Source organism: Triplophysa dalaica, chromosome 7 (assembly GCF_015846415.1).
Source record: "Triplophysa dalaica isolate WHDGS20190420 chromosome 7, ASM1584641v1, whole genome shotgun sequence".
In the NCBI taxonomy this organism is placed as follows: domain Eukaryota; kingdom Metazoa; phylum Chordata; class Actinopteri; order Cypriniformes; family Nemacheilidae; genus Triplophysa; species Triplophysa dalaica.
The window spans coordinates 12861322-12873793 of NC_079548.1; the positions used below are offsets into that span (position 1 = coordinate 12861322).

The window sequence follows — 12472 nt, forward strand, 5'->3', positions numbered from 1 at the left end:
CACCCATTGAAAATAATGTTCTGACAAAGTGATTCTCACAGGGAGCTGAAATACAGACCGAGACAGACAGAATATAAAGGTTACATGAACTAAGAGTGACCGAGATCCTGTTCGATTTGTGTTTCTCTCTCACATACAAAGAAAGCATATTCATATACGTCATATATATAACCAAGGATGGAGCTAGTCGGATCGTATACAACTCCATAAAATGTCTCTGGAGTTTCTGAGGAAACTAAAACCGCCCATATCTGAGATTTATCCTCTCAATGAGTTTAATTAAAGCTGATGTTAATGAACCGTGGAGACAAAGAGAGCAAAAGCAAAGTTCTGTTCAAGAGAGGTCACTGTAATAGTCACGTCTCTTCAATTCCCATAAGAACCCCATTCCCCAATCGCAGCATGCTTTATCTAGTCTGTGTGAACATGGGTGCCCCTCCCTCAAACTCATCAGTCCATCTGCACTCCTCCCTCTATCTGTTCATCTCTTGCCCCTTCTGCGCACACATTAATGACCTTTGGTTCTCAAGTGGATAAACACATCCTCTGTTTCTCATGCAACATTCCTTGGAACAGAAACATACAACAGATAGACATTTCGACGTGAATATGCATAAATATGTTTTAATTTTTCATGTGAACTCAACATAACATTCATAAATTGACACAATAAAATAAATATTTGCCCTGTAAGATGAAAGCATGGTTGCAAGAAACAATTCTCCCACAAGATAAAGCTCCAGGGCATAGACCGGGCAACATTATACCAAGTTTTGAGTATATTTGATTCCAAAGAATTCAATTTGGTTTTAATTCCAGTTAGATGGCCACAAAACACTTCAGATGGTGTTGCCATGTTTAAACCTTGTGTGTGTGTGTTTCTCTGAGAGTTCTTTGCTGGTTTCCTGTCACAAAGGAAGTGCCTCACCCAGCTGCGTTGCTCCCTATTGGCTCGTGGTCAGGAGAACAGTGATTTCAGGCCGATAGGGTGACCGGGGAAGGATAGATAGAGGGAGTGCAGAGTGAAGAGAGGGAGAAGCAGTCAGGACAGGTCAGAGGGTAGACAGGAAGAGAAGAGAGCGCACTGCTAAATAAAGACAGACAACATGAAGAGAGCAAGTGAAGGAGGCTGCAGACTTGAGAGCAAATCATCTCTTCTAAAGAGGAAATAACTCTGAGGTAAGACGTGAGAGAGAAAAAGGAGCTTCGCTGAAGAAACAAAGTAGATATAACAATAGTTGTACTGACAACGGCGATGTTTTAAGACTTTGATATTAGGGTTTTGTCAGTTTGGATGGAGGTTACTGTTGAGGCTCTCTTTGGAAACTACAGAATTTTCTTGTGATGTCTGTCAGTCATTGTTCTGATAAACTGTATATCTTTGATTTCTTAATGATAAAAAAATATTCTCTAATTGCTCTTTTCTCATATTCTGTTCTGTCTCGCACTCATTTCTCAGTTGTTATCACTTTTGGATGTTGAAGACATTTAACCCTGTTATCATCTTAGTTCTCAGCATATTTAGTAAAACCATTTTTTTTGCCTCAAAGCCTAAAATACAAGTAGCCTACTGTCAATGTTCATCCATAACAATGTTTGATTTCACAGTAAATTATTACGCCTTGTTTGATCTCTCTCTGCTTCTCCCAATCCTTGTACCAGTGTCTGGTTTAAAGATGACGCTGGACGGGGTTTGGGGGGGGCTGTGGGATGAAAAGTGCTCTTCAACTGATCACCTTTTTTTGTCATCGGTGCACAAATTATTTGTGTTTTTAACATTATATAATGATACTCGGCATCTCTCTTCTCTCAATGACTGATAATTGTGATTGTGTATACAAATAAACGTATATGATCAAATAAATAATTGTTTTTTTTATTGTTTGACGTAATGATTTGTTTCATTTGAGTTGTTTAATACGCTGTAACAAGTTTATTTTTTAGGTCCCATTTGCACATAGTGGAACTTTAACACGATTTGAAAAATGGCTTCGTCCGATTTGACTCCCCTGTGACATGCGCACAACGTCCATCATTCCGCGATCCGCAGGTCAAAGTTTTCGAGGCGGTAGTAGTAGCCTATAGTGAAACCGGTAGGAAGGAACGTTTCTATCAGTATCGACAAGGGAGGTGCAGATAATGGGTCGATATGAATCACCACTACATATTTGATTTTGATTGACTTAAAGTTTTAATCTACATGTGAACTTTCCGGGACTACTGATACAAAGTATCACTGAAGTATCGCTGCCTCGTCGTCGCGTGTGGATCACTGTTGACTGTTTTGTTTATTTTGTTGTTTTCCGTCTGTTTTCTAATAACATCGAACTCCTCGGTGCATTTTGTTGTTGTTTAGTGTACTTTAGTTTAGTGTTGTATAAAACGAATCGCGAAGGTTTCAGCTGGTTTCTTCAGACGTCGATGTGACAATTAGCAGGTATGATAAATATACTTTATCATTACTGACATTTGAAGTGTTTTTATCTCACCATAAGTAGTCCCATTTATTTGCTAAGACAGGACAAATGTTCGGTACCGAATGAATGTTTTTATTGTCACAAAGGCTTCTGTACCGGTCATGGAGTACAGTAAAATATAGTTTTCTTTATAATTATCTCATTGCTAAACTGTAATACAGTATTGCAGTATACTTTAATGATTACCACACTATAGGACTAAAGTATTTAGGAATTTTCCTGCCGTTTACTATAGTAAATATTCTAACACACTTCACAAATTTTTCGTGTTGGATAAAAATGCTGGGAGATACTCTTAAACCTTAACATACATTCATATATATACACACAAACATACATAATTTAATTTGACTGCTACAAGATATTTCCATTGGTATACATTCTTTCCATCCCCAAACCTCATCTGAATAATCTACTTCTCTAAGACAGATACTAGCTAAGCACAACGTCACAGATCCGTGCACTTGACAGGGGAACAACACAGGCTGCATTCCTGCAATGTGCTTATTGTATGAAAACCAAAATCCCCTGACACAATCACAGGATGACATCACGGGAAACAATCATTTTTTACATTTTATGACATTGGCGAGGAAATAAGGAAGACTGGATGAGGACAATTCCACATTTGTGAAATCCAAGCTTACACGTCTTTCCTAAAAGTTGATATAGCCTACAGGTCTTATTTTATGATTCGTATATGATGTCATATTTTTTATTTATTAAACACAAAGGCAGAATTACTAGAGCTGTTTTGTTAAAGGGATACTTCACCAAAAAATGAAAATTCTGTCATCATTTACTCACCTTCGAGTTGTTCTAAATCGTTATAAATTTCCTTGTTTTGATGAACAGGGATAAAGATAACTGGAGGAATGCTTATAACCAAACAGATCTTGCTCCCATGGTAGAAACAATTACTTTATTATTTTTTGTTCTGTTGAACACATAAGAAGACAACAAACAGTTCTGGGGCACCTACTTTGGTGGTCAATGGGGGGGCAAAATATGTCTGGCATTCTTCCAAATATCTTTCTTTATGTTCATCAGGAAAAATACACTTATATAGATTTGGTACAACTCGAAGGTGAGTAAATGATGACAGAATTTTCATTTTGGGTGAAGTATCCCTTTAAAGGACAAACAGGTTGTAGGGTGGGCTCAAGTGGGTCAAAGAACACTCAAACAGGCCATGAAGGTAGAAGTAATAAATCAAACAAATAAAAAAAAGATTTTTTTCTTTGACATTCAAAATACATTTTACTCTACAATCACTTTTATGTCCTGTCTGAGTTGTGAAAGTGTCCTATTTGATCAATAACAATTACATACTTATGGTGGAATTTGCATGGCTTGGTGGGGCACAATCGCTTGTGGAGTAAGAGGTGAGATACATAAGGAAATCAGGACTGCTTTGGAATGATAGTATATGACTAGCAGTGTCAAAGCAGTTTTGAGGCCCATTTCTAATATATACATACAAATAAAAACATGGACGTTAAAAGACATTTTTATTGAAATCTAAAGTATTTACTTACTTTGTCTATTATTGATGTAATGTTTAGAATATATGTGCACATGGTTGGCATAAATTCTCTGAGAATCTGCAGGTCGTTCATTTAAATTAAATACAATTTCTAAAAACGCTTTCCGTGTGTGAAGTACTGCAAACCCCTGATCTAAGGGTTAAAAATAACCACCAGAAAACCGGTTTGTTTGCTTTAAAATGTTAATTGAGGTGTTGAGATTGTCATAATATTTTTAAATATTTGTCAATGTGTTTGTTTTGTGACACCTGAAAGGCTGCGTCTATAAGTGACGCACATGAATTGAGGTGAACTGACTGGAACTTCCAGTCTGTGAGTTGTGTGAGAAATAGTTTATGGTCTTTGACTGTATTGACACTTTCACTTCCTTACTTTACAAAAACAATGACTTACTCTTCATTTTAGTTTGTATAAATAATATTTTCATGCACAGTTTTTCTGTAAAGACCAAATACACATTGAATACCTTGAACAGCATTGTATCTACTATCTTGATAAGGATTTCAGGACCTACTGTTTTAATTTACTTGGTCCAAACTAAATTCAGGAACCAGAACATTCTTCTGGAGTCGCTTTTTGTACTGTTTTGAAATATTAATTTTCAGTCATCCCTCTCTGTCTCAGAAATGTCAGACAAGGTTGTCAGACCTGCTTCCCCCTCTCCTTCTATCTCGCTCCTGGAGATAAAAGCGGAGACGCGTTTGGTGCTAAAGTCTCTCCTTCGTCATTCTCTCTCTATTGCTCAAGGAGAGCGACCCGGACGGATAGGAGGTGCATACAAAGACCCTAATAAATTCAGGTGACTCAAAAATGTTTAATGCATACAGATATCAGAATTCAAACTGATATCAACATTCATATCAAAATGTTGGGACGTGGCAAAATAATTTTGCAAGTGGTGTAAAAATATACAACAATATCAAACATATACAACAATATATATCATGAAACATTGGCTTACTTACAGAAGATAGATGTTTATCGTAGATGTGGGTAATTTCTGAAACGCAGTACCTTTCAAAATGGAATTTCTTGTGTCGTAATTTAAGAAAGTATTACAGGATTCATTATCTTATCTGGTTTAGGGTCTTACATTCAATTCATTTTACTTTGTTTCCTTAATGGTGAGAAATTAACAGCATGAAACCAAATAGTGTGGGAATGAAAAGCTAAAGTAAAGCTATTGGTATCAGTCCAGTGATGACAGTGAATCTGCTGGCCCGTTTAAGAGTTACATGATGGTATTTCAACCTCTAGGTGTTGGTCGCAATACAGGGTAAAGAGACTTCCAGCCGTCAGACCAACTCGCAAACCAAAGAACATCAAGTTCATTTTCATGGATTTATTGTTCAAAATAAATCTGAAGAGTTTGGTTTCATTGAAAAAAAGGAAAATGGATGTACAGACAGACAGGTCTTCATTCATTCAAAGCTCGTCTTGGTGGACCCCTGGCCCAAAATAACAAACAAAACAATTCTAGAAAGTAAAAGGGGAAAATAACTAAGGTGTTAAGATGAAAAGAAAACACAGAAATTTAACCATACATACAATAGTAGAAATAAGCAATGTTTCTTTTTTTAGTGCCACTCTTAAAGAGAAGGGAAAGAAAGATGCAAATGGCTGGGACTCTTTGGATGAGGAGATCAGTGCTGCAGAGGAGAAGAAACATGGAATTAAAGATTTAATAAAAAGGAGACTGAAGCCCCGTTCATCCATGATCCATCGTGCAAAGAAAGACGGCAGCACTGGCTCGACTCAAATCAACCCCCTGCAGAAAAAGCCTCAGTCTGGACATTTAGATATACCTTTGAGTTTAACTGGGAAATCAGAGGTAAAAACACAACTGGGATTGATGTGGCTGTAAAAAGTGGAGCTAATAGACAAAAAATGTCCTTAATAGGAAAGGATTGAAAATGCTTTTGTGTCTGTTTAAAACATGTACTGTATGTGTTCTTATATTTCCTCAGGAAGAGAGATTATCTCCATCCTCTGCATCTGAGGAGGAAGGTGACAGAAAAGGAGCAGAAAAGCAGAAGAAAAAGAAGAAGAAGCTGACATTTTCTGAAATTCTCAAAAAAGTGTCATTCAAAAAAGAAGAGCCACGACCACAACGGCCGGACTCACTGGCTTTCAAAGGTGCTGCAGGTTTTCCAGAACCTGCAGAACCAGCTGTTTCACCCTGTAAGTTTCAGACAAAAGTTATTTTTAAACTAAGCACAACAAGGCCCTAAATTCACACTTATTCTGCTTACATACAGTATCTCACAGAAGTGAGTACACTCCTCACATTTAAGTAAATATTTTATTATATCTTTACACATGACAACACTGAAGAAATAAAACTTGGCTACAATGTTAAGTGAGTGTACAGCTTGTATAACAGTGTAAATTTGCTGTCCCCTCAAAATAACTAAACACATATTAATGTCCATTAATGTCTAAACCGGTGGCAACATAAGTGAGTACACCCTTAAGTAAAAATGTCCAAATTAGGCCCTAAGTATAACTGTGCAGAATTAATCGCGATTACCAATAAATCATGCTGAAATAGAGCTGGCTGCGATTATGCAAGGCATCGATAATATTTTTATGTAAACATCTATCTAAAAGCAGAGTTTGAGTCGCTTATAACGTGCATTTAAAAAAGCAAAACCCGTCAAACATGATCATATAAATATACTTTATTATCATGAAAATACCTGAGGCGGTTTGAGGAACAGTGGTAAAAACATGTCCTTAGGCATGTCCTAGAACTATGTGTGTTATGCTCTTCTTTCTGCAGTCCATATTTGGATTTTCTGCACAGGGTTTCGGGTGCAGAAGCAATATACTGTACTTCACTCACAGGATGTGCATAAATCACGTGATATATATTTTGGTTAATAGTGCACAGCCCTAGCCCAAAGCGTCAATATATTCTGTGGCCACCATTATTTTTACAGCAACATCTTAACCCCCTTGGGCGAGGAGTTATTATTCACGTGTTGGTGCGGAGGCCCCGCGTCATAAGCAAACGTTTCAATGCTTCAGTGTTCGTTTTTTCAGAGAGTATTTTTGCTATCAGGAGCCATGTTGAACTTCAACTGACCAGTATGAGAGAGTGAGAGCGATTACAGCAAATTTAACACACCTGCTCCCCATTCACACCTGAGACCTTGTAACACTACGAATCACATGACACCAGGAAGGGAAAATGGCTAATTGTGCCCAATTTGGACATTTTCACTTAGTTATTTTGAGGGAACAGCAAATTTACACTGTTATACAAGCTGTTTACTCACTACTTTATGTTGTAGCAAAGTGTCATTTCTTCAGTGTTGTCACATGAAAACATATACTAAAATATTAACAAAAAGATATTCCCACTTCTGTGAGATACTGTATGTATATATACACAGAATAACACGCATATATTTTTATATATTTCGAAATGTGTGCGTCTATGGCCTTTTTATGTAACATATACACAGTATGCGTATATTGATGTGCTTAATTATGTCTTTTAGCCCATCCTCCTGAATTCTATGATGGTGTGGCAGACACTCTGGGAAGAATCGCACAGAAACACAGTTCACAAAGGAAATCTCCTGTTAAACCAGGGCCTGTGTCAATTGCATCAGAAGGTAAATGTACATTCTAGTTGTACTGTAACTGTACAGCAAAGCTTCTCAATTATTCTATAATTGGTGTTTGTATACTAAGCCGAATTCAGTGCTATAACAATAGCTTATTTTTCACTAGCCTCAAGGTTTTTTTTCACTTGTGTATTGTTTTATGGTTAGTTTACAGTTCTTCTTTGTTCACAGGCAAAAGCAAAGAGACCGTGGTTCAACAGCTAGTTCAGATATTGACGTCAGAGGGAGATGCTATCAATGATAAGGTAATGATCTTCCCAAAAAATAATTATAGGGAGCACTAACAAACTCAATTCCTTTCTTCCTATCTCCCAAAAATATCTTGTATTTTGTTTGTTTATCATTGTTTCTCATTATCTTTTTGATTGCTGTTGATTGCTCCAGATAAGCGCAAACCCATTCCTTCGCTCCACCCTCACTCGGCTCTCCTACCCATCCTTTGCCAAACTCCTCGACGCTTACGCCAGTCAGAGCGAGGAACCGCCCCTTAATGCCCCGGTTAGCCCTACACTGCGCCGCCTCGCCATCACTATGGACGCGTCTCGACGAGTCATCACAGCAACCGGAGCTCAGCGTTTGACAGGGCACGCTCAACGCTACATGGAGAGCTTTGCACCCTGGGTCAGGAGTCATGGAGGATGGGTAAGCAGGTTTTACTTTATACTTGCAAAAGTTAGGAGCAGAGATATTCAGTGTTTTACGAACAGGGTGCTTTTATAAAATAAGTCTGATTTGTAAATGCTCTAACATCCAGAAGGTGGCAGTGTTCTGTAAAGTAAGCTGTTTCTTTGTTTCACAGGAAAACGTTGTACACTTGGATGACAACCTGGAGTACGATTGACCTAAAGTAAAAAATGCCCTGCTGATCATGTAGCACAACCTCTATGAGGAAAAGCAGAACTGAACATCCACGTGAACTGACACTATTGAGCATTACGTTTTCGTGCTGATGTATTTATTATTTTTTACTTCCCATGTTGTGAATTTTTATTGTGCAGTTTTATACCAAAATACATGGTGCCAAACATCTTTTGTTGTTTCATTTATTTTGCTTTCATTACCTTAACAGACATATAATGCAACAAAATGGCCAACAAATCACTAGTTCGATCCTTATTTCCAAAGATATAAACACAGATCAGCTCGCTCATCATTTCCACTTATAGGAGATTGGCTTTGATCAAGCAGAAGAAAGAATGCAATAATACTGTTTACTTTTTCCACCTACTCTGTACATTCACCCTATATTCATTCATTCACACATCTATTTAGCATTGACCCAGGTAAATAAATTTAGGAGAGAGTTAGCAGAACTTCTCTTTGTAAGTGCAACACTAATTTCTTCATATCATGTGTAGTATCTCTATAAGGCAGATTTCTCAGTCCGATTAAACATTCATTATATATTCATTTATCTGTGTAAGAGCCCCTGGCGGAATGGTGTGAAGGAAGTGTCAGTCCATGTATTTTTCTGCCCGTAATATCTGGCAGTACATCAGCATGGAAAATACCAGAGCCAGTATCTAGAGGGAGAAAATGCAGTTTGGCGTTACAGCCCAACACGCATGACATTCTTATTCACAATAATCGCTCTCATGGGGCACGTAAGTGTACCTGAACGATTCCAATGCAGATTCCGAATCCAAGCACGGAGGTGATGTTGGCCAGCAGCCAGTTCTTGGCCTTCTCATAGCATGGCTAAGATAGATGAAAAGGTAAGAATATGAAGTATTCGGATAATTAATGTAATGCTGTACATTTAGTTGTATGAAAACAAATATGTTCTGGTAAGTGGTGGTATTTTGGAATATGTGGAACTTAGCTGACCACACCATTAACTCACCTCTTCCCATCGATGACAGGGACCAATACTGTCCCTGCAGCATGAGTGAGGAAGTTCTCCATTGAATGTATTATTGTGCCAGTCGGTGTGGTTGCTGACCCCACAGCACTTAAACTGAAAGAGATAGAAACTATTAATTACATTCAAGATATTCACTTGCAGTGTACGACCGTATCAAATCCAACTTACAATTTTCTGCATGTTGTCCCAGGATTTTTTCAGCCCTTCATTTTTATTATAGTCTTTCATTCCCTCTTTCAGATCATCCTTAGCTTTCATGTCCAACTACATGGACAAAACAGAGGGAAAGAGAGAGGGACAAATAAACAGGAAGTAGAAGGCAAAGTGCTTTCCTGACAGGAAAGGCGAAAGTATTTGCAGACCTTAGACGTTAAACTCTCACCTCTTCATGAAAGATGCTCAAAATTAGAATCAGAGTTACTTCAGTCAGGACAAGGAGCAGGAGAATCACAAAAAACTACAGGAAAGTTAAATAAAATATTAAGATTGAAGTACAGTATACTGTATTTTTTTTTATACATTAATTATTCTTATACTAAGTATTTTGATGTGTACGCAGATTTTAGTGACATCAGAAGGGATTTGGGTAACTTACCGTCATCAGTAGACATCTCTGTTCTTTCAGAGCACCAAGGCATCCGAGAAAACCTGTTACCATGGTGACACCACCAGCGACAAGCAATAGATTGGCAGCAGAGAGTGAAGGGAAGGACAACGGTAGAGATGAAAACTCGGACTGAGTGAAGGTGAGCCACACCCCAACACCAAACAAGCCACAACCCCCCAACTGTACAAACAAGCACAGGTATAGAAACATCAGGGTACATAAATGCCTACACAGCTCATTTTTAACTAGTTTGTCTATATTGGAATTTTTTGGATTCAGAGATGAAAGTGGTATTTTAATTCTATGATGCCAGAGCAAACGTTATAGTAGAGCTGACGAAATCATGACAGATTTGGCATTTGTGGTTGAATTTTTCCATTTTACCGGTGGTGAACAGAACATGTATGAGCTGACCGACTGATACTTAACAGAACCCTGGAAACAGTAAAGGAGTTAGTACTAACCCAAAAGATGAGGTTGAAGACAAACATGAGATATTTCACACAGCAGAGGCAACCTCGTGACGCAGCCATTCTGAATTATAAAGAAACAGACATAGTGACATCAAAAGACAACACACTTTTGTGAATTTTGTGCAACTTTCAGAAAGGAAGTGCTGTTTCCAGGCAGGAAGAAACCACCCTTGTGTTGTACTGCTGATAGGACTAAGTCATAACTAAACCATTTCTTTTCATTGTTTAGGTATCTTCTATAGCCTACTTTAAACTCACAGAATGTAGTGGAAATTTACTGATAAAGTCAATTTGTTAATAAACATTTGTGACCAGAAGAAATCATTATCATGTTGGTGGTTATTATTTTTCCCTGGTTATTATTAACAGAATTTGACATCTTGATGTATGATGGATAAAAATGTAAACATAAAGCCCCTTTAAAGTTGCGCAGAACATGTGATTTCATTGGTATGCTTGTATTGGTTTTGTAAATTGAGCCCATATGTTTGTGTAAATTCAACGGGAGTCTATGAATGTGAGATCATTGAAACCTAATCCAACATTCAATACAAAATCAAAAACACAGCCACATAAACTTATGCATATTATTGATCATTGGAGCCGTGATTTCTGTGGTCTGGTGGTTTTGCTTCATCAATCTGAAGTACTGTATTTGAGTTAAAATGATGGATGTGATTTCAGTTCATAAACAACACAAATGTTTGTATTTAATATGTTCAGTATTTAACCAAAAAGCAAAGAAATGTACTTTACCTTTGAATAGATGGAGAACAAAACAATGACTTGGAATTCGAAAGTTTCCAGGAATATAGTGGAGCTCTCACTTTGTCCTAAATCCTAAACGTCTTGTATTGTCTTTTGTCGTTTTGTACTGATGAAATTCATGAGATTGTATTCGGTTTATTTATATGTTAATGTTTTCTGCTCTAGTTCTTTGGATTCTTGACGCAACAGGAGCCATAAAAGCTTAAGTGAAGTTGTAAAGATGAAAAGTTAGTCCTCTGGTTTAAGATATAGAAAATCTTTCACACACAGTTGTTCCTTTTTGGTTTTTATATCCTTCAAGTTCCCGTCCTTTGTCACCAGAATTCCTCTTGTTATTCCAAAAGTCACTGTCCTTTTTAGAAAATACAGAATTTTATAAAGTAAAGTATTTATTTGGTAGTGTATTTATGTCCCCTAAGTCTTTATAACTACTTTTTAAGTTGTCTTAGACTTTCTGTCTGACTTTCTATCGGTTATTTTCCAACTCTGTTCCAAATAACTTCCAGATGTATCTATCAGCCCTCCCCTCTTTCTCTCTCTCTCTCTCTGTCTCTCTCTCTCTCTCTCTCCTCCCCTCCTCCTACTGGTCTCTAGAGAATCCATTCTTTTCCAAGACCCTCCTCCCCGTGTTGAATCTTTCTCCCTCTCAAGTCTCTTTCTCTTGGACTCTTGAGTCTAAACAATCCTGATGGATGTGCTGATAATAAGCTGGGCAGCAGATACACATTTTAGGATTTGCTGTGATCGGGGTCTTTTTTTGTGTTTTATTTTGATCTTCATTACACTAAAAACACACAAATATCCTTTTTGTAACCCCAATCCCTTTTCTCTATAGCAAACAACTGTACATGTTATTATTACAAAGCATTGTTATATTTACCAATGAACATGGTAAAGGACGGATCTTTGTAAAACTGACTCTTGCATTTAGGAGCTCACTGTACTGTAACCTTTTATTAAATGTAATTTAAATGTAAAACAAATGTTTTGTTAGTGATCATTGGAATGTTGTAAACGTTGTCAGGAGCACCATCTGCTGGTCATGTACTCTGGTGCATTAGATTGGTTTGGTTTTTTCTTATATAGCACATGCCACTAGGG

General features: G+C 37.4%; 2 protein-coding genes across 3 annotated transcripts; one reads left to right on the forward strand and one right to left on the reverse strand.

The window, feature by feature from the left end:
- Positions 1–999: 999 nt before the first annotated feature.
- bcl2l12 (BCL2 like 12) lies at positions 1000–8688 on the forward strand. 2 transcript variants are annotated; one of them, XM_056751985.1, is made up of 8 exons: positions 1000–1179; positions 4649–4823; positions 5606–5855; positions 5992–6205; positions 7531–7647; positions 7831–7904; positions 8044–8301; positions 8459–8688. In XM_056751985.1, the coding sequence occupies exons 2-8, from the start codon at positions 4651–4653 to the stop codon at positions 8498–8500; spliced, it is 1128 nt and encodes a 375-aa protein (XP_056607963.1). In that variant the 5' UTR covers positions 1000–1179; positions 4649–4650; the 3' UTR covers positions 8501–8688. The 2 variants fall into 2 exon arrangements, with proteins under 2 accessions (XP_056607963.1, XP_056607962.1); XM_056751984.1 differs by lacking the exon at positions 1000–1179 and adding an exon at positions 1991–2437.
- On the reverse strand, positions 8687–11904 carry tspan4b (tetraspanin 4b). The gene is made up of 8 exons (XM_056751986.1): positions 11360–11904; positions 10595–10664; positions 10119–10310; positions 9906–9980; positions 9692–9787; positions 9503–9616; positions 9274–9357; positions 8687–9182 (listed from the first exon to the last, which is right to left on the reverse strand). Exons 2-8 carry the CDS (start codon positions 10661–10663, stop codon positions 9114–9116), a joined length of 699 nt encoding a protein of 232 aa, XP_056607964.1. The 5' UTR covers position 10664; positions 11360–11904; the 3' UTR covers positions 8687–9113.
- Positions 11905–12472: the final 568 nt, after the last annotated feature.

What these genes read in the sequence shown, in the direction of transcription:
- bcl2l12 (XM_056751985.1), top strand. Translation starts at nt 4,651, where the DNA reads ATGTCAGACAAGGTTGTCAGACCTGCTTCCCCCTCTCCTTCTATCTCG. An exon ending in GTTTAACTGGGAAATCAGAG is followed by an intron (nt 5,856 to 5,991) that starts GTAAAAACACAA and finishes ATATTTCCTCAG; the next exon opens with GAAGAGAGATTATCTCCATC. An exon ending in TGTGTCAATTGCATCAGAAG is followed by an intron (nt 7,648 to 7,830) that starts GTAAATGTACAT and finishes CTTTGTTCACAG; the next exon opens with GCAAAAGCAAAGAGACCGTG.
- tspan4b (XM_056751986.1), bottom strand. Translation starts at nt 10,663, where the DNA reads ATGGCTGCGTCACGAGGTTGCCTCTGCTGTGTGAAATATCTCATGTTT. An exon ending in GGGACAACATGCAGAAAATT is followed by an intron (nt 9,617 to 9,691) that starts GTAAGTTGGATT and finishes TATCTCTTTCAG; the next exon opens with TTTAAGTGCTGTGGGGTCAG. An exon ending in CCTGTCATCGATGGGAAGAG is followed by an intron (nt 9,358 to 9,502) that starts GTGAGTTAATGG and finishes CATCTATCTTAG; the next exon opens with CCATGCTATGAGAAGGCCAA.